The 20,572-nt window shown below is 45.9% G+C and overlaps 2 protein-coding genes across 5 annotated transcripts in view; one reads left to right on the forward strand and one right to left on the reverse strand.

Annotated features, from left to right (window-relative positions):
- The window catches only part of CCNDBP1 (cyclin D1 binding protein 1), a 96,011-nt gene that overhangs the window by 64,705 nt on the left and 10,734 nt on the right, over window positions 1-20,572 (reverse strand). Inside the window, exon 12 of one of the 3 annotated variants that reach the window (XM_077764577.1) lies at window positions 16,184-16,288. The exons of the other annotated variants lie outside the window; for them this stretch is intronic. Within the exon in view, the coding sequence (XP_077620703.1) occupies window positions 16,261-16,288 (28 nt within the window). The 3' untranslated portion in view covers window positions 16,184-16,260. Of the gene's footprint in view, window positions 1-16,183; window positions 16,289-20,572 lie in introns of those variants that run through there. 3 annotated transcript variants of the gene reach the window in all.
- Window positions 345-20,372, forward strand: EPB42 (erythrocyte membrane protein band 4.2). Of its 2 annotated transcripts, XM_077764574.1 has the most exons (13): window positions 345-444; window positions 1,795-1,980; window positions 2,606-2,839; window positions 7,170-7,288; window positions 9,059-9,163; window positions 10,081-10,258; window positions 10,645-10,783; window positions 11,088-11,191; window positions 11,986-12,228; window positions 13,419-13,718; window positions 16,703-16,869; window positions 18,234-18,367; window positions 20,112-20,372. In XM_077764574.1, exons 1-13 carry the CDS (start codon window positions 435-437, stop codon window positions 20,272-20,274), a joined length of 2,082 nt encoding a protein of 693 aa, XP_077620700.1. In that variant the 5' UTR covers window positions 345-434; the 3' UTR covers window positions 20,275-20,372. The 2 variants fall into 2 exon arrangements, with proteins under 2 accessions (XP_077620700.1, XP_077620701.1); XM_077764575.1 differs by lacking the exon at window positions 20,112-20,372 and having other exon boundaries at window positions 18,215-18,352.

Raw genomic sequence — 20,572 nt, forward strand, 5'->3', positions numbered from 1 at the left:
GATTTGGAGTTGGATTTGGGCCTCCTGTTTATAGAGTCATCTCTTCTAGAGTCTTCTAGTGTTTTCCATGTAATATCTCTGAAGGTCTCTTGAGACCCATGAAGCGACAAGCTTAGAAGTTTCCTCTTGGCTTCTCTAGCTGGCTGATCTTCCCCCATTCTACCCTCTGCTTCAGTCGGTGCAAGAGATAAAATGAAAAAGGGGAACTCCCAGCAGCTGGTCCAAGAGATACTAGTGGGGAGGGAGCAAGAGAAAAGAAATATGTGGGGGAGCTCACGGGAGGAGTGGAAGGAAACTCTACTACTTAAAGATTCTTAGGCCAGTGAAAATACCTCCATCATTTTCTCTCTGGACAGATTTAGAGAGGCAGCGCTGAGCAACAGTTCAAGACCAGGCATTTCCTGTGGTCGAGTGGATAAGAGCAGCCTTCAGCCATGCAACGGGGTGAGCCAAGCCATCTCTCCATGGGGCTTACTTGACTATCACTAGCTCTTCCATAATGTGTTTTCATTACAAGAAGTAGGATGGTGGTGGAGGTGATGGTGAGTACCCTATGGTGGGTGGTAGTAGTGTGTGTTGTGGTGGCGGTGGCAGTGGTATGGCTATGGGTGGCAATATGGGTGACTTGTTGTAAATCATTGTAAATCGCTGGTCATAGTTGTGATGACAATGATGGTGGTTAACATGTGTTAGTGTTCTTACCCTTAACATGATTTATGGCCTCACAACATGATTATTCTCAGTAGATTGTGATACATATGGGAGATGACCTTGGGAAAGCATTAGGGTGTCATAGCCTCAAACTAAGTGGGAGAGAGGTGCCTGGGTGACTCAGCTGGGTTAAGTGTCTGACTCTTGGTTTTGGTTCAGGTCATGATCTTGCAGTTTGTGAGTTCAAACCCTGAACCGGGCTCTGTGTTAATGGTGCAGAGCCTGCTTGGGATTCTATTCCCTCTCTTTCTGTCCCTCCCCTGCTCACTCTCTCTCTCTCTCTCTCTCAAAATAAATATTTAAAAAAAAAAAAGCTAAGTGGGAGAGAAGGGGAGGTAGGAGTCAGGAAATCCAACTACAAGTGGCAGAGGCCAACATAAAGCAAGGGAACAGGCAGAACTACAGGATGTAGAAAGCTCAGGGGCCTCGGTATAAGTCTATTAGTATATTTAGATGGTTCATTGTCAAATGAGAACTGCCCGATGGACTGTCATAATACTCTCACACCTCCTCCTTGGAGAGTTTTTCTGGGCTGTATGGTGCTGTGGGTTTGGTGAGCCTTTAGGTGAAAGAGCCAAGTATGATCTCAGGTGAGTTGGTTCTATTCTCTGGGCCTCACTCTTATTTATAAACAAGAGGGTCAGCTCGATGATTTCAAAACCAACTCTAACCTTATCTGTGTTTGAAGAAGGAGTAGGGGTGAGCAAAATTCTGGGTTTTATTCATTGTTGTTGGATTGGGACCAGAAAAGGAGGCCAACAATGAGAGCAAGCATTGCTCTTGTTAATAATTTTAATAGTCCCACTTAATGAGACTTTCTATGTATCTGACACTGTGCTAAGTGTATTATGTATACACGTATAATTTATTTTTATTTAATTTCTGACATTTAATTTCCCCAACCCTGCAGGGAGGGATGATTCCTTAGTCTAAGGAACAGAAACTGAGGCTCACAGTGGTTAAGTTACTTGCTTTAGGTGGCACAGCTAGTAGGTAAATTGAGCCAAGGATTTGAACCCCACTTCATTTATGACTCTAGGGTCTCCACATTTACCTAGTCTCGATGACTTCCCTTTTCCACAGCCCTGAGGATCAAGAACTGTGACTTCCAGGCAGCAAAAAACAATGAGGAGCACTTCACCAACGCCATCAGTTCCCAGCACCTCTTTGTGAGAAGAGGGAAGCCCTTCACCATCATCCTGCACTTCCAAGCTCCAGTCCGCACATTTCTGTCTACCCTGAAGAAGGTATCCCTCATTGCGCAAACTGGTAAGTGGGGCAGGCCTAGACCCCTTTGGTGGCAGGACTGGGGGTTCCTCCTCCAGCATCGTCTCAGGGAACATAGGGAAAAATGACCCACGTTGCCATGGGCCTTTGGAAGTCTTGCCCACCTGGCAGGGCTGTTGTGAGGATGAGATAATGTGCCTAAAAAATAGTGTTTATTATGATTCAGAAGCTGCCAAGCATCATTATCACTAAGGGGTTCCTATTGGTTGCAAATGTAATTATTGGTTTTGTAGAAAAACCTGAATGGATCTAATCTAGGCTTATGATAACATTTAGTTGCTACTATTTATTGAATTTGTACTACATGTCAGATATTGGACCAAGTGCTTCACATGCAATATCTCATTAAGGGCTCACATTCACCTTACAAAAAGGCACACCACTCCACACATTTTATGCACTATGAACCTTTTCTAGATGTAGGTCCATGAGCACTGAGAACTTTTGCTCTCCCATCACCCTTTACTGCCTCCCATTACTGAATGGGCTGCTTTTATTCTCACCAAAAATCAATGTTCACCTGTTCCAACTTTGTGATACTTGTCTTTATTACTCTGAGTTGTCACCAAGAGGTCCAAATGACCATTTCGTCTCTGTGTGACTACAGGAGAGCAGCCTTCCAAGGCCAACAAGACCCAAGCCACATTCCCAATTTCCAGTTTGGGGGACCGGAAGTGGTGGAGTGCAGTGGTGGAAGACAGAGATGACCAGTCCTGGAACATCTCTGTGACTACGCCCACAAATGCTGTCATTGGCCACTATTCGCTCCTGCTGCGGGTCTTGGGCAAGAAGCCATTTCCCCTGGGCCAGTTCACATTGCTCTTTAACCCTTGGGCTCGAGGTGAGTTTGGACCTGAACCAGCCTGGGCTGCACAGGGACTCAAGGCACAGGAGTTCAGGCACAGCTGTGGCAGGGAGTGATGGCCCCAGGCTCCAGTGGGCAGCTCCCTCTAAGGACAGTTCCAGCACACAATTACTGTATAGTCTCTTTCCTATGAATTGCGTTTCAGACCCAGAGTCTGTTTTGGTGTCATGCTTGCCAGGAGTAGCTTGGGTCCTTTCACTGAAAGCAAAGGCTTTATCTCACCACCAAAACCTGGTGCTGTGTTGGGCTATTTGACCACAGGAGCTGAGATTCACTGAGATGACCCTAGAAGAGCTATTCTTTGTTGTGACAGTACAGGGGTTGAGAACTGGAAAGTAGTTCGGGAATAAATACAACCTGAGTTACGGGCTTCTCTGTCTCCTCCCTGGGCTCCCACAGTCTATCTCCAGGGCAAATCCAGGTTTTGTGGGACCTGAGATTTATATAACTTGGTGAACCCTCTTTAAGAAAAACAATACAAAGGTGCCGAGGTGGCTCAGTTGGCTGGGCATCAGACTTCGGGTCAGGTCTAATGAATCTAATCTAGGCTTATGATAACATTTGTTGCTACAATTTATTGAATTTGTACTATATGTCAGATATTGGGCCAAGTGCTTCACATGCAATATCTCATTAAGGGCTCACATTCACCTTAAAAAGAAGGCACACTATTCCACACATCTTATGCACTATGAACCTTTTCTAGATGTAGGTTCATGAGCACTGAGAACTTGTGCTCTCCTATTACGTGGTTTTTGAGTTCAAGCCCTGCGTCAGGCTCTGAGCTGACAGGTCAGAGCCTGGAGCCTCCTTTGAATTCTCCTTCATTCTCTGCCCTTCCCCAACTTGTGCCCCCTCTCTCTCAAAACTAAATAACATTTTAAAAAATGAAGAAGAAAGAAGAAAGAAGGAAGAAGAAGAAGAAAATGAAGAAGAAGAGGGGCTCCTAGGTGGCTCTGCTGGTTAAGCATTCTATTCTTGATTTCAGCTCAGGTCATGATCTTATGGTTCATGAGTTGAAGCCCTGCATTAGGCTCTGCACAGACAGTGTGGAGCCTGCTTGGGATTCTCTCTCCCTCTTCTTCTCTCTCTGCTCTCCCTCTGCTCACTCTCTCTCTCTCTCAAAAATAAATAAATAAAAATTTTTTTAAAAAAGAAGAAGAAAAGGAAAGAAAAGAAATGCAAAATTTTGAATTGCTCAGGCCTAAAGCAGTCTGTATTAGTGAGGAGCCCAAAGCTTCAGCTTCATCAGTGTCACAGTAAATCTACCCTATTTAGTTGTCTGCTTCTCTCCATGTATAAGTTATGTTCTTACTACAGGTTGCTAGAACTTTTCCACATTGACTTGTCTAAATATATGACTAGAGTGACAGCTCATGTCCCACAGCTCAGGAGACTAAGGGTAGGCTTTCCTGAGATCAAGTGACCTCCTGCAACCTAACCGGTGGCCACCTCTGGCAAAGGTCAGCCTTGGCTGTTGGGGCTATTTCATCTACTAAAGATATCAAACATGGTTGACATGACCCAAACATGAGGAGGGCATCTCCTCTTCCTCCCCATCCTGAAGGTTGAGTCTGTCTTTACTTTTTAAATCTGCTACCCTCCACCTTAATCCTTGGAGCACCCTGAAGGGTTGTTTGGGGGCATGGAAAACACATTTGATCAGCCTTCCTGTCCTCACTACCCCAGACAACAAGTGCAGAGCCTTTTCAAGATTTTTACTGCCAGCCTGAGGGGCCCTCATTATAAGGCAGAACTGGGAGACAAAAGGAAACATAGGGAAGCAGAAGAAATCTTGCCAGTTTCCTCCAGCCAGTTCCTCACTCCCTTTCTATGTGACATCTGACTCCCAGTGGGCTCCCTCTATCCACTTTTTTGCTAAGGGTGGAGCTCTTCAATACTCCCTCCTTCAGATAGTCCTGCCAATCCTCAGTTCAGTGTCTTCTTTCCTGATCCAAGAGGGTGATCAGGTAGAGCAACAGGTGCCCTGGCCCCATGTGGGTGAATGTGAAGTCAGGGTCCCTTAACTGGGAGAGGGCCCATGGCTCTCAATATATTGACAGAAAGACCCTCAAGCCATTTCCTTCCTAAGTTGAGGCTCCAGTATACCTGCCTTGCTGACTCGGAGCCCATATCCAGAGCTAGGCCCTGGCAGGCAGAGCAAAGACACAGCAAAGAGAGTTCTGAGATAGTGCTCAGTTTAATGGGAACTCTTAGTCTTAACCCCATTCCAGGTTTCTTGCCTCTATGCTTGGCTTGTAGGGACCTGCCTAGGGAAGTCCTCTCCAGGTGAGTCCAATGGAGATGTCTGTGTGGGCAGGAGTGAGTTATTGGCTCTGCTTACCTCGGAGGTGATTAAGAAATGTTCAGACTATGTAGGACACAGTCTCATCTTAGCATTCTTGGAGATGGGATTCTCCCAGATTCAAAGGGAAATTTTACATGCAATAATGAAAGTCCTTTTCATAAGCAGGGAACTTTATAAAAGGGGGCTGTACCCCAGCAGGGAAGAGGAGGGTGATGTTACCTATGCTCTGATAAGGTACCTCCCTTCAGAGCCTGGGGCCAAACACCTGTTTGAAGTGATTTCATAGAGGGTACTCAAGATGGAGAGGCAGTAGTCAAGGGCTCCTTGGGCACGTGGTTCTGTGATGTTAGGCCCCAGGTTCTTCAGGGCTTCCTGATCTTTAATATCCTATTTTTCTGTTGTTTTGAATACCTTCATCCCAGCAGATGCCTGAGGGCATAGTCTGAAAAAACTTTTCTCTTTAAAAATTTTTTTTTATTTTTGAGAGAAAGAGAGACAGACAGAGTGTGAGCAAGGGAGAAGCAGAGAGAAGGAGAAACAATCAGAAGGCTCTAGGCTCTGAGCTATCAGCACAGATCCCAGTATGGGGCTCAGACTCATAAACTGCAAGATCATGACCTGAACTAAAGTCGGACACCCAACTGACTGAGCCACCCAGGTGCCCCAGGACTTTTCTCTTATTAGTCCCCAGGAACCAGCCTTTGCACCCTATTCCCCATCTCCCATCCCCAGCAACAGGTGCAGAGAGAGACACTTGGCAAACAGAGCACGTCCTCCTGCTGCTTCTGGCTTTCTAGAGTATCCTTAAAGCCCAGCATCATCCTCATGGATCCCAGCCCAACCCATTGAGAAAGGCAGCAGGAGAGGCTTGAGAGACTATGGGAGTCTTAGACCTACTTGGATGCCACCAGGATAGAAAGCCAATGTTCTGGCTTCTACTCTGCCCAGCTCCACTGTTCCCTCTGACCTTGTCTTACCAGATACTCTTCTTCCTTTCTGCTTACCCCTGTCAACCTGTGTTTGATTGTTTTTTTCTGAAGCACTATTTTTAAATTTATTTTCTTTTCAACATTTATTTATTTTAATGTTTGTTTGAGACAGAGAGAGAGAGAAATTGTGAGCAGGGGATGGGGCAAGGAGAGAGGGGGGCAGAGGATCCAAAATGGGCTCTGTGCTGATAGCAGAGACCCTGATGTGGCACTCAAACTCATGAACTGTGAGATCATAACCTGAACCAAAGACGGATGCTTAACTTACTGAGACACCTGGGCACCCCTAAACGTTTTATTTTATTTTTTAATTAAAAAAATTTTTTAAATATTTATTCATTTTTGAGAGACAGAGAGAACAGAGTATGAGCCAGGGAGGGGCAGAGAGAGAGGGAGACAGAATCCAAAGCAGGCTCCAGGCTCTGTGCTGTCAGCACAGAGCCAGACAGGGGCTCGAGCTCACTGACTGTGAGATCATGACCTGAGCTGAAGTCAGATGCTTAACCAACTGAGCCACCCAGGCGCCCCTAAATGTTTCATTTTTAAGTAATCTCTACATCCAACATGGGGCTCAAACTCACAACCCGAGATCAAGAGTTGCATGCTCTACTGACTGAGCCAGCCAGGTGTCCCAAAAACACTATTTTTTCAAATTGAACCTGTGAGAGAGACATAACAGGCACACTGGGAAGTTCCCTGGGCTGTTGCCAAATTATCTTAGGCCAGAAGCACTCTGGCTGCATGCATCTTCTGGGAACCAGTAGGCTGTTTACGGTTGGCTTGTTACTATCTGTCTGGCTGACCATGAAGGCCCTACTCTGTACCAGAGAAGAGTGTGGGTTGCAGTTGGGTCAGTGAAAAGAGGGAGTTCCTTCTCAGTCTTCATCAGGCCCAGAGCTGAAGGGAAGGCCTGCAGCCAAACCTGACCTGGGCAAGGATGGCAGAGGTCTGGATGTGGAGGGCAGGCCTAGCATCCCACAGGACCTCATCCCTGCCTGCTTTTCACCAGAGGATGCTGTGTTCCTGGAGAGGGAGTCTCAACGCATGGAGTACGTGTTGAACCAGAACGGCCTTATCTACTTGGGTACAGCTGACTGCATCGAGGCACAGCCCTGGGACTTTGGCCAGGTACAGGGATCTCTGGGCAAGACAAGGGCCAGTGATAGCTGCATGACCTTGTGTTCAGGCCAGACAGAGCTGGCATGTCCAAAAGTCCTTAGTCATGAGGCCTTTTCTTTCCTTTCCTTTTCATTTCTTTAAGGATTCAGGCCATAAGTTTACTTGCAAACATCAAGTATGTTGAATTCAAGAGTTTGATCCATTTTTGAAAGAGACTGTACTTCTTAAAATGTTCCCTTTCACATCTGTTTAATGGATTAACTAAAACACCCTTATTTCTTAGGCAGTTAGTGTCTTACTAGAAAAAAAAAGATGAAGGAAATTCATATCCAAGTATATAGTCTTAGGGGCATCTGGCTAAGTTGGTGGAGCATCTGACTCTTGATGCTGGAGTCATGAGTTCAAGCCCCATGTTGAGTATGGAGCCTACTAAAAAAAAAAAAAAGAAAAAAAAAGAGAGAGAGAGAAAAAGAGAAAAAACAAAAGAAACAAAAAAGTACACAGTCTTCATAATTAGTAACCATCACTTGTTTTCCACTGAAAATGGCAATTTCTTCCCTGGGTCCTCCTCATAGTGGCTCCTATGGACCACAGAGGTTGGGAACCTTCAGATGCTCTGTCCCAACATAGTACTGTTGGAAGTTCTGTGAAAGGCACCCAGACCCAAGATGGAAGAAATAGTGGCACCACACCAAGTCTTCCTTTTTCATAACCTTGTTCCTCGGTGTGTCAATGAGGCTGTTTCTTTTGGCAGTTTCAGCCATGTGGTGCCTCTCTTTCCTCAGAGCCATGTCAATCCAATTTCCACAGCTTCCAGAGTTATCTTCCTAAAGGCCACAGCAAATCAAACCTCTGTTAAATCCGCACTGTCTCCAGGATAAAAACTAAATTCTCTGGCTCGACACATAAGGCCCTTCACAGCCAGGCCACTGGTTTCCTTTCCTCAGGAGCCACTCCATTCTCCAGCTTCTAGCCATCCCCTGAACAGACAGCTGAATATGCCTGGAATATCTTTCTTCCTTTGTCACCCCAGAAAATTCCTACCCATCTTTTTTTCCCCTAATGTTTATTCATTTTTGAGAGAGATTATGAGCAGGGGAAGGGCAGAGAGCGAGAGAGACACAGAATCTGAAGCAGGCTCCAAGTTCTGAGCTGTCAGTACCAGAGCCTGACATGGGGCTTGAACTCATAAACTGTGAGATCATGACCTGAGCTGAAGTCGGACACTAAACCGACTGAGCCACCCAGGCGCCCCCCCTACTCATCTTTTAAGACTGTCTGGATGTTTTCCGCAGGCCCCAAAGGCAAAAGTGACTCTCTCTGCTGTGCCCTCTGCTCTGGGCTGGCATCTCTCCTATAGCCCTGGCCATGTTGCTGAAACCTGTATTCTAAGTGCCTGTGTGTCCCTCTCTACTCCTAAACTTCAGGTTCCTCAAGAGCAAGAGCTGCCTTGGTATCCTCCCCATGTGGGGCATTGCTAGCAGGAGCCATAAGAGCACACTAAATGGAAAATGATAGAAATTAAACAATATAGTCCTGGTCTTCAAGGGCTCCCACCCTATCAGAAAAGTCAGACAACAGAATAGGCAAAGGACAGGAATGCCTGGACACAAAGACCAGGGGGCACAGTGGGAGGGAGGGAAACGCCAGAACTCCCACAGGAGACAAGGCAAGGCAGGAAGGAGTAGGAACTTGAGTCTGAAAAAAGGACAAGGTGACAGTGGGGGGTGAGTACCCAACCTGGAGCCTGTTTATCACGGTCCTGTGTGCTTCTTCCAGTTTGAGATGGATGTCGTTGACCTCAGTCTGTACTTACTGAGCATGGACAAGCAGGTGGAGGAGTGGGGCAACCCCGTGCATGTGGCCCACATTTTGGGTGCCTCGGTAAGTGAGGTGGGGAGAGAGCGGAGGTTAGCGTGGGGAGGAGATGAGACAGGGGTCCTCTGCCAGAGCTGCCCATCTTTATAGCCCTGTAAGTCTTCAAATCACAAATGGTCCCTTCCTCCCAGGGTGTGGGGGTCAGTTCCTGGAGAAGGTCTGAGTGAGAAGGGAGGACAAGAGCATTCACAAGGGAGAGGAAAGCAAAGGGAAGTATTATCCTTCGGGACACAAGCCAGGAGGCCTAAAACTGGCCTGGTTTCCTCAGAGTACTCCTCCCTTCCTTGCCTCTTCCCCTCAGCCCAACCTGGAGGCTTAGGTCCATGGGAGGGAGAGGATGGTGACTATCTCACCCAGTGTTTGCTGTTCAGGTGGTCTAAGGGACTTCTTTTCATTTCTAAATTATTCCTAAGAATATACAGACCATGAAGGTACTTTGGTGCTTCCCACTGTCCCTAAATGTTCTTTCAGAGGAATAGAGTTCCCTATTTCGGCTTGTGTCTCTGGACTCCCCTTTCAGGAGATTGAAAAGGAGGAGGCTGAGAGGGACAAGGTCAAGCCATAAGGAGGCAGAGGTGGAAGCTTGGGATAAGGGGGCCTTGAGGCCCCAGGTGCAAACACCCTCAAAGGAATGAGGGCCAGTGAAGGAGCGGTGAAAGCAGCCCCCAGTCAGAGGCAGCTCTCTTGCTCTTCTTGTGACATGAGCCTTCTTTGCCAAAGTGGTCCACAAGTCCCTGGCTTCCAGAAGACTTGATAAACAGGAGAATTCTTTGGGCCCCACCCCTAGAGATTCCAACCCAGTAGGGTGAAGCCCACGAATACCCAGGTGATTCTGACGCAGGTTGTCTAAGGCCTCCTGATTCACCCCCTAGAGGCCATTCTGTCCTGGGCCCCATGTATCATCCACACATTTCCACAAACAGCTGCATGCTTTCATGGAGAAGATGGTCCTGCCCACCACAGAGACCCACACGGTCCAGGAAGCCACCTTGCTGAACAAGCGCCGGGGCAGTGTCCCCATCCTGCGGCAGTGGCTCACAGGCCAAGGGCGACCTGTGTACGACGGTCAGGCCTGGGTGTTCGCCGCAGTTGCTTGCACAGGTACAGAGCTGGCTTGCCTGCTGCACCCCCATGGCTACTGTACAGAGCATCTGCTCTGCCTCTTGGGTTGCCCAGTGGCTGTCTCCCTGAAACTTCCCTGCCCTTGCCTCAGTAGGGCAAGCCCCAGTGCTCTGGTGAATATTCTGTAAGCTTTGCCCTGGCTGTATACTCTGCCTGCTGGGTAAGTTTTTTGTACCTCATTTCTCAGCCTTTATGCATTCTGTGCCTATGCATCAGTCCTAACATGCTGGTGCCCGTGCCGCTCCTCTTTCCATGATGTCAGTGGCATTTAAGAGAGTGCCTGCCCAGAGGAGACTCTGAAAACACTAGCTATACATACCCAGGCATCTCTGGCACCCCCTGAGTCTCTGGCCCCTTCCACGCAGTGCTGCGATGCCTGGGGATCCCTGCCCGCGTTGTTACCACATTTGCCTCAGCCCAGGGAACCGGTGGACGCTTGTTCGTAGATGAGTACTACAATGAGGAGGGTTTTCAGAATGGAGAAGGCCAAAGAGGCAGAATCTGGTGAGAAACCCAAAAAGGATGAGCTCCCAGACATGGAAGGGCTCCAAATACACATAGTATAAGCCCCACGCATCCTGAGTGGCCCTCACACTGAGAGGAGGCCCTTAGGACTCTTATAGGTGGGACGTAGATGGTCAGTCGTGGCATGCACCACCCCACCCCCCCTTCCTGGGAGTGTGGCAGCCACTTTTACACAGTGTCCTCCCATCCCCATGGCAGTATTGACTCTGCCATTTCTAGAATGCCTTCAGCTTTTCAGGACTACTTTTGTCCCCACTTGAATTATTCCCTTTGATACCTTCAGGATCTTCCAGACTACCACAGAGTGCTGGATGACCCGGCCTGCTTTGCCCCAAGGTTACGATGGATGGCAGATTCTGTACCCAAATGCTCACAGTGGAGGTAGAGGTAAAGTCTGGGGGTAGGCCCAGTACCATCCTGGGCTGCACAAAGCTACACAAGCTGAAGGAGTCCCTCAGAGAGGAAATATGAGCAGCAGAAAGTCCAAAGAGGGTTTGCATCCTCTAAAACTGGAGAAGTGGAAGGAATGATAGTGGCCAGCAGAATGCTGACCTGAAGCCAGTGGGCTCAAAGAAACAAAGGTGTTAGCTATTTAGGCCCAAGGCTGTCGGGAGACTAGCCCTACCTCAGAGCAACAGGCAAGGGAGCAGAATCCCAATGAAGGGGAGAGGGTCTTAAGATAGCTGGTGGATGTTGTGGGTTAGGGGCTTGTCGGTGGGATTTCTGAGGTTCCGGATATGGATAAAGAGGGTATCCAGATAGGCTCAAGCTCAGAGAAGAAATCTTTAGGAGCCATAAAATGATCATTCTTTCTTTCTCAGCAGCCTCAGCAGTAATAGAGCCTGGCACATAATAAGTGCTCAATAAAAGTTAACTATTCCTATCATATCCATAGTAGAGATGGCTAAGGAACTCCTGTATACTATGGTCCTCTAAATTTCTACCTTTCCAGTTTCTGAGAGGGCTTCTGCCACAGGCCAAGACCAAAAAGGATTGTCACTAAATAGTTGTGAATTTCACTTCTGCAATGCCCTTTCAGAAACGTTGCCTAGTGCCTACCTCTGACCTTGGTTTCAGGGAAGGGAAAATAGGACATGAAATGGGGACTAAGGTTATGCAGATTTGGCACGGGAGAGGTCTTGGTATGGTTCCTCTTGCTCAAAGACCTTTTCCTCCCTCAGTCCTGGAGTCCTGCGATCTGGTTCCTGTCAGAGCAGTCAAAGAGGGGATTCTAGGGCTGATGCCTGCAGTATCAGACCTTTTTGCTGCAGTAAATGCCTCATGTGTGGTCTGGAAGTGTTGCAAGGATGGCACACTGGAGCTGACCAACTCCAACACTAAGTATGTTGGCAACAACATCAGCACCAAGAGTGTGGGCAGTGACTGCTGTGAGGACATCACTCAGAACTACAAGTATCCTGAAGGTATTGGGCAGGGTATATATATATATACACACATATATATAAATACATATATATATACACATATATGTGTGTATATATATATATATATACACACATACACATACTCACCACATCCTTTTTTATGTCAAGTATCATCTTGGGCTGCTTCCATAATTGACTATTGTAGATAATGCTGCTATAAACATCAGGGAACATGTATCCCTTTGAATTAGTATTTTTCTCTTCCTTGGGTAAGTACCTACTTGCAATTGCTGGATTGTAGGGTAGTTCTAGTTTTAACTTCTTAAGGAAAGTCCACACTGTTTTCCAGAGTGGCTGCACCAGTTTGCATTCCCACCCACACTGCAAGAGGGTTCCCCTTTCTCCATATCCTCACCTACACCTGTGAATTCTTGTGTTGTTGATTTTAGGCCTTCTGACAGGTGTGAATTGATACCTCATTGTAGTTTTGATTTGCATTTCCCTGATGATAAGAGATGTTGAGCAGCTTTTCATGTGGCTGTTGGCCATCTGTAAGTCTTCTTTGGAGAAATGTCCATTCATGTCTTCTGCCCATTTTTAAATTGGATTATTCATTTCTTGGGTGTTCAGTTTTATAAGTTCTTTATTCTGACTACTAACACCTTATTGGATATGTCATTTGCAAATATTTTCTCCCATTCTGTAGGCTGCCTTTTAGTTTTGCTATTTGTTTCCTTCACTGTGCAGAAGACTTTTATTTTGCTGTAGTCCCAATAGTTTATTTTTGCTTTTCTCCTGCCTCAGGAGACATATCTTTTTCTAATTGTTTATTTATTTATTGTTTGTTTGTTTGTTTTGAGGTGGAGGAGGGGCAGAGAGAGAATCCCAAGCAGGCTCTGTCAGCACAGAGCCCAACATGGGGCTGAATCTCAAAAACTGGGAGATCATGACCTGAGCCAAAATCAAGAGTTGTATGCTTAACCAGGAGCCCCTCAGGAGACATATTTAGAAAGAAGTTACTGCCTGTGTTTTGTGATTTTTATGGCTTCAGGTCTCACATAAGGACTTTTTTTTTTTAAGCTAAATGTGGCCTTAGAGGTTTGCAATGCTCTTACGACTTTGGGATTTGAGTAGCATTAGGTAAATCAATCTTAATCCTGGACTTTCATTAGAAGGGTCTATACCCTCTGGTTAAGAGGCCTGTTTTATTTATTTCCTCCATTTCTCAGGATCTTTTCAAGAAAAAGAAGTGCTGGAGAGAGTCCAGAAAGAGAGAATGGAACATAAAAAGGACAGTGGCATCCATCCTCCCAGTCTCAAGACTGCTGAGCCTCTGTACCTGTTCTTGGAGGCACCCAGCTCCCTATGCCTGGGAGGGAATGTCCAGTTCTCAGTGACCCTGATTAACCCCACTGACGAGGAGGCGGCTGTGGAGCTGGCAATTGGGCTGCAGGCGATATACTACAATGGCATCCTTGCTGCCAAGCTCTGGAAGAACAAGCGGTTCCTTACGCTCGGTGCCAATAAGGGTAATTCTATGGCCCTGACAGACATCCTCAACCCCCAGCTCCTACCCTGGGTAGGCAGCGGCCATGGGGCACTCCCTGAAGTTCTGAAGAGGTGGCTGCTAGCCCCTGGTGTTCCCTTTGTTTGTCATTCAACATATATTTATTGAGCTTCACATAGAAAAAAGCACCCACAATTCCACCTGCAGTCAGATAGGTAAGCAGACGATGGCTGCAGTATAAGAAGTGTTTGATGAGGTAAACAGAGTACATGTCTCCCAGGTTGGAGCAGGCTGCTCCCAGATACAGCAGACTACACTGGGTCTGAAAGGATGAGTAGGAAGGATGGTGACAGGCAGCAAAGTGAGTCATGAGTACTCAAGGAAGAAGGAACAATATGTGCACAGGTTCCTCTTCCTTCCCCAAATTCCTATGTAATTGGTGTGGGATGGGGTCTGGGCACAGCTACTTTTTAAAAGCTCCCTATGTTACCCTGGACTAGAGTAGTTGTTCTCAAACCTTGCTGCATATCAGAATCACCCAGGGAAGTTGGATGCCCAGCCTGCACTCCAGACCAATTAAATCAGAAACCCCACAGTCTGACCCAAACATCAAAAACTGTTTACATTCTTTGAGTGATTGCAGTGTGCAGGCAAGAGACAATCAGTGGACTACAGCTTGTCTGCATTATTGCAACAATCTCCTAACCAGCCCCTGAAGCCCCCAGTTTCTCCACCATGTTTCCTTTTTTTGGGTTGCAGGGGTTGGATCATTCAGGGACTTGTATATCATGCCAAATGGTTTGAATTTTGTTCCCTAGGCAGTGGGGAGCTGGGAAAAAGTTTGAACTAGAAGAGTGAATGTGATCAGAAATTTATTCTGGCAGAATGGAATGGAAGGGGTCATATTAGAACAATGGTTCTCAACCTTGGCTACATGATGAATCACCTGGGGAACTTCAAAAATACTGCTGCCTGGGCCTCACTGCCAGAGTCTGATATAATTGATGTGATGTGCAACCTGGCATTGGGATCATTTTATAAAGCTTTCTCTATGACTCTAATGTGCACATAATATGACATCTAATGTTGAGAACCATTGAATCAGAGGCTGGAAAGTTTTCTAATAATCAAGTCAAGGAATGAAGGACAAACTAGACTAGCAGCACTTCAAATGAAGACATATTCAGGAGGTGGGATAGATTGGATTTATGAATATGTATGGGGGGGGCAGTTAGAGGGTTGCTTTCAGTTTGGATGAGCCTCCAGAATAGGGAAAATGAGGAAGAACAAGTATGGTTCTTTGGGTTTGAAAACCCATGAGACGTCCAAACAGAGATGGTCAGGAAGCAGCTGGAAACCTAAATATGGCATTCAAGATAAAGGCCTTGGTTTGAGACCAGATGTAGGAATCCCAGCACTGAAGAGGATGCCAAGTCAGGGCATTGATGAGCTCGTGGGGGTAGAAGAAGGGGTGTGAGAAGAGAAGAGGGTGAAGAGGGAATCCAGGCAGCACCAGCATGTAGGGGTAAGGCAGGGAAGGAACCGAAGGGGAATGGAGAAGTCAAAGACAGGAGGACCCCCTAGCAGGGTGAGCAGAGTGGCTATGAGATGTCAAGGCTGAAAAGCAGACACTGAGGAATAGTTTTACTGAGAGGTGATGGCAAAGGACAGCTTCTTGGGGGTTAAACTGATTGAGAGTTGAGGAAGCAAAACACAGTGGCAGTCCTTCCTGGAAGAACAGACAGAAAAAGGAGACAGGATGCGTGGCTGTCAGCCAGGGACGCTGGGTAGAGAGGGTGGGGTTTCTTGTTTTTTGGGTTTTTTTTTGTTTTGTTTTTTGGTTTTTGGTTTTTGGTTTCTTTTTTTTTAATTTCCTTTTTTAATTAATTTATTTTTTAAAAATATTTTATTTATTTCTAGGAGACAGAGAGACAGCGTGAGCAGGGGAGGGTCAGAGAGAGAGGGAGTCACAGACTGAAACAGGCTCCAGGCTCTGAGCTGGCAGTCAGCACAGAGCCCGACGCGGGGCTTGAACCCACGAACTGCGAGATCATGACCCAAGCGAAAGTCGGACGCTTAACCGACTAAGCCACCCAGGCGCCCCATTTGGTTTGTTTATTTAATATGAGAGAGCAGAAACTGCTTTCATTCTGAGGAAAATAATCAACAGAGAGGGAAAGGCTAAAGCCTCAGGAAAGATGGGTTAAAACTGACTGTGCAACCTTTGGGGAAATGAGGGAAACTAGAATAACTAGCTTATTTTTGGCAAACACAGTGTTAAATGTACATTATGCGTTACATCATTTATCCTCACAACAACCTTACAAGGCAGCAACCACTGTTATTCCCACTTTACAGATAAGGAGACCAAGACACAGAGAGGTTAAATAATTTGCCCAAAGTTACAAGGAGCCAATAGTGGGGTCAAGATGGGGTACAGACCTCAAAAGTGGAGGTTTGACTTGGGGAGGGAGGACACCTCATCTTCCCAGGGGTGGTGGTAGCAGGGGTAGTGGTCTTTGTCTACGGGGTTGGAAACGGGAATAGGAGCTTGAAAAGATTCCTCAAGGATGAAGGATGGCTTCATTTTCTCTGCAAAAGGGAAAATGAAGAAACAGAGAATAAGAAGGAAGTAAGCATATATTTAGCAACAACTGTGTGGCAGTGTCTGAGATAAACACTCAGTATCTCATTTAACATAAGCTATCCTGCCAAGTAGTTGTTATTATCAGACAAGGCAAACTGAGGCCAGAGAGCTTAACTCATTCTAGTTTACAGGGAACTTCCACAACCCCACTGTGGAAGTCTGCAAAGAGCGCTTGCAGAGGCGGTGATAGTAGTAGGGGTGGGGTCTTGCATGCGTTCAAAGTTTGAAATTGTGAGAAATGAGGCATCATTCTGGCTTCAGTGAGACACTGACTCCTTCGCATTGTGTGTAACTATTGCTTGTTTCCAGGGCACATGCACTCATCCCTTTGCACTGACTCTGCCTGTCATATGTTTCAGATTCCACAACCACCAACAGTGTGTCCTTCTCTTGTTTTGAGCAAAGGCTACCAGAGAACAGCTTCCTCAGACTCACTGCCATAGCCAAGGCAACACAGTCTGAGTCCAGCCTCAGCTGCTTTGCTCAGGAAGACATCGCCATTTGTAGACCACGCCTACTCATCGAGGTAGGCACCAGTCTTCCCCGGAATTGTTCTCCTTTGCTCCCATTTCAGAAGAACACAGAGCCCTTCAAGCTTCAGGGCAAATGACTGTGCTGTAGGATTACCAGAAAATGGTAGGCTGAGAAGTCCCTCTTGAAAGAGATGGTTTCTTACATATGCTATTAAGATTTACATCTTCCAAGTTTTTTTTTGGTTAAATATTTTTACAATGAGGGCCTCCCCAGTTGCTGTCTCCATATTTAGACAGATAATATCAGCCTATGTTTATTTAGAGCTTTATACATAGGCCAATGTATTTTCAACTCCTTTTAATATAAAATCCCTGTGAGGTATAACTATTTCCATTATTCAGATGAGAAAATAGTCCTAGAGAGTATCATGCCCATGATTATAAAAATGGGATGTTTCTGAGGCTTATGGCTCTTGATCTAGCCCTCTTTTCACATGTCTACCCTGGCCAAGATGAATGCAATCTGGTCACAGCCCTCAAGGAGGTTATATTACAATTAAGTAAAGGAGACACAATGTTTGGTCTTTTATGTAAACGCTTAAATAGAGGCACAAAGTCACTATGGGATAAGTGAAGTAAGGGGTTAATTCCAGCTGGTGAATTTGAGGAAGACTTAATGGAAAGAAGTGGCATTTATGCTGGGCCTTGAAAAATAGGTAAGCTTTAGTGCAGAAATGGAGGAAGGCCACTGCAGGCAGAAGACTCATCACAGAGGCCCAAAATAAGGGAGCCCAAGGGGTGTGCTGGGATAGGAAAGTGCCCAGGGTGGTTGAGATGTCATTTAGTTGAGGGAAGAACAGGTGAAGTTGGAGAAGGGGATTGGGGTCAGGCCACAAGGGGCTCTGAATGCCAACCAAAGATGAATTCTGAAGACAATGGGAAGCCCTTTTTTTCTTTAAAATAAAATTTTTAAAAAACGTTTATTTATTTTTGAGAGAGAGAGAGAGAGTGAACTGGGTAGGGGCAGAGAGAGAGAGGGAGACACAGAATCTGAAGCAGGCTCCAGGCTCTGAGCTGTCAGCACAGAGGCCAACATGGGGCTTGCACTCATGACCTGTGAGAACATGACCTGAGCCGAAGTCAGACGCTCAACCTACTGAGCCACCAGGTGCTCCTACCCCTCACCTTTCTAAGTAGAGTAGAGGCACCATCAGAGATGACTACTGATGAATCAAGGGTAAGAATAAATGCAGGAAGACCAGATAGAGGGGTAAAGAAGTCAGCTGTGGAGTTTGGGTCCAGAAGGCAGAGACAGAAGAGTAACTGAGGAGAGTATAGGGAGGATGCCTAGGACGGGAAGCAGTAACTGTGGCTCTGTGCTCTTGGCATCTGCTTCAGGTTCTGCCTCTTCCCACAGATGCCAGAAACAACAGAGCAATATCAACTTCTTAAGGCTTCGGTCAGCCTCCATAACTTCCTAGATGTTCCTATGCACGACTGTGTGATCTCCATTTTTGGAAGGGGGCTCATTTACAGAGAGAAGAGATACAGGTAAGAGACTATAAGCTTCTCACCCCCCGAAACATCTCAACTAGTCAGAAAGGCAGGGACCCAAAATTAATGATTGCCTTTTTAGCTGTGTCCATTGAGACACAGAGAAAATACCTCCATAATTTGAACTAAAGGAATTAGGGCCTCTCTCATCCTGGGAGGCAGGAGTGAGGGAGGCTACATGCCCCTTGGGCACCCACATGACCCTGATCGTTGCTGTGCAGGCAGCGAGGTTAGACATGGGTACTAGAGAATATCACAGGGAGGGTAGGCTGCTTGTTGGTGCAGCCAGAGAACTGCATTCTACTAGTGACAACCATAATATAAAATTTTGTTTCAATATTCCTTTTTATTCCTGTTCCCACCACCTCCCTTCACATTCTTTTGTTAGTATGTATGTCTTTTCATCGGAACGTGTAAAAAGTGTGCTTCATAAGACTGTATTTTTAACTTACATAAATGTTATGTCTAATCCTTTTTCTTACTTTTCTCTCAGAACTGTTTTTGAGATTCATCCGCATATGTTGCATCCATTGCTTCTGCAACATAACACTTCACTGTGTATATCCCGGACTTCCTACCACTCCGCTCCACAGTGATAGGCACCCAGATTGCCTCCAACTCCCAAACACCACAAATACTATGACAATGAACATCCTTGTGCATCTTCTTATTGCTAGGTCACAGAATATGACCTGGTTTGACTGTGTACTATCAGATTTGTTTGCAGGATGACTGCAGAAGTCCACACTCCCTCTAGCAGTACATGAGTTTCTGAATTCCTACCATTCCTCCACTCTTGGCAATACCCAGCTTTCTCTTTTCTTCCAGGCTAACAGAAATGAGGTAATATTTCTATTGCCTCATTGTTTTAATTTGCAACTCTTCATATGTTTATTAGCCTTTTCTGTTTCCTCTTCTGTAAAAGGTATGTTCTTATCTTTGCTCACTTTTTTTTTGTGTTCCTGGCTTTTCTCTTTGTTGATTTGTAGAAGTTACCTGTATTAGTCCTTTGTTGGTTTCAGTATGTTGCAGGAATCTTTCGTTATCTCTTCTCTTACTGTGTCCACCGTATCCTTTGTTGAAAATACAGTTTACAATTTAGAGTTCCCGATACTTACTCCTACCATCCCTGAAATCCCTGAGAGTTGTCTGGTTATTGAGCCTGGGCCTCAGCCTTATGAAACTCAATGAATCACTCTTGTGAATAAGTTGAGAGGAGGGACTGCCAACATTCAACTATGCCTTTGTGGTATCCCTGATCAACTGGGGGAAAGCTCTTCACAGGGAATCTCCACTATTCCCTTAGTCACTGTAAGAAGGTCCAGCAGGCCAGGAGGTCTGACAGGGTTCGAAACACCATCTGTTGTCATACTGACATTTTCTGTATACGTCCACTGTACTCTCACAGCACTTAGCAACTTGAGGGTTCTAAAACCAAAGCCTTCCCAAACATAACCTGAGTATTACCAAGAATGGGACCAGACTGAAGTCACAGGTTATAAAAGAAATAATAGATGCGGCTTGGAAGCTCTTAGAATAGGATGTTTCTCTTCTCAACCATGCAATTGCTCACCATAGGGAGGTTCCTGTCTTCTCTCCCCTAACACCTCCTCTGTTTCAACAGCAAGGTACTTAAATGTTTATTTCTTCACAGATCACCTCTTCTAGTAGGGAAAAATCAGTCATTGGGGCCAGCAAAGCAATGGGACAGAACTATCACCTGCCTTTTCCTTTATTTCAGATTAGCATCAGTGTGGCCCGGAAACACCTTGTACACCCAATTCCAGTTCATACCGACACAGGTGGGGCCCCAGAGGCTCACTGTGGAAATGGATTGTGATATATTCCAGAACCAAACCAGCTACAGAGGGATCACTGTGAAAGCCCCTGAACTTCCCACTTAAACTTCCATTAAGTATCCCATGCTTAAAGTCTGCTGTTGATAACATGAACTTGGCCCTTTGGAGAAATGTGAAAACTATTAAGTATATAGAGAACAGGCACTAGAAGAAAAAATAAAAGAACTGGATTCCTTTTGTACAAAGTTGTAAATTTTCTTTTGTTTACATTATTTTGTTGCTTTGACGCTCTCAGTGTGATTTTAGTTTCTTCTCTTTACAACTCTTATTAAAAGTAAAGGGGCATCTGGGTGGCTCCATCAGTTAAGTGTCTGACTTCAGCTCAGGTCACGATCTCATGGTT

The sequence above is a fragment of the Crocuta crocuta genome, unplaced genomic scaffold, assembly GCF_008692635.1.
Source record: "Crocuta crocuta isolate KB4526 unplaced genomic scaffold, BGI_CrCroc_1.0 scaffold102, whole genome shotgun sequence".
In the NCBI taxonomy this organism is placed as follows: domain Eukaryota; kingdom Metazoa; phylum Chordata; class Mammalia; order Carnivora; family Hyaenidae; genus Crocuta; species Crocuta crocuta.

Excerpts from the sequence above, each read along its gene's own strand:
- EPB42 (XM_077764574.1), top strand. Across the intron at positions 2,840-7,169 it reads CTTTAACCCTTGGGCTCGAG|AGGATGCTGTGTTCCTGGAG; the intron begins GTGAGTTTGGAC and ends GCTTTTCACCAG. Across the intron at positions 18,368-20,111 it reads TACAGAGAGAAGAGATACAG|ATTAGCATCAGTGTGGCCCG; the intron begins GTAAGAGACTAT and ends CCTTTATTTCAG.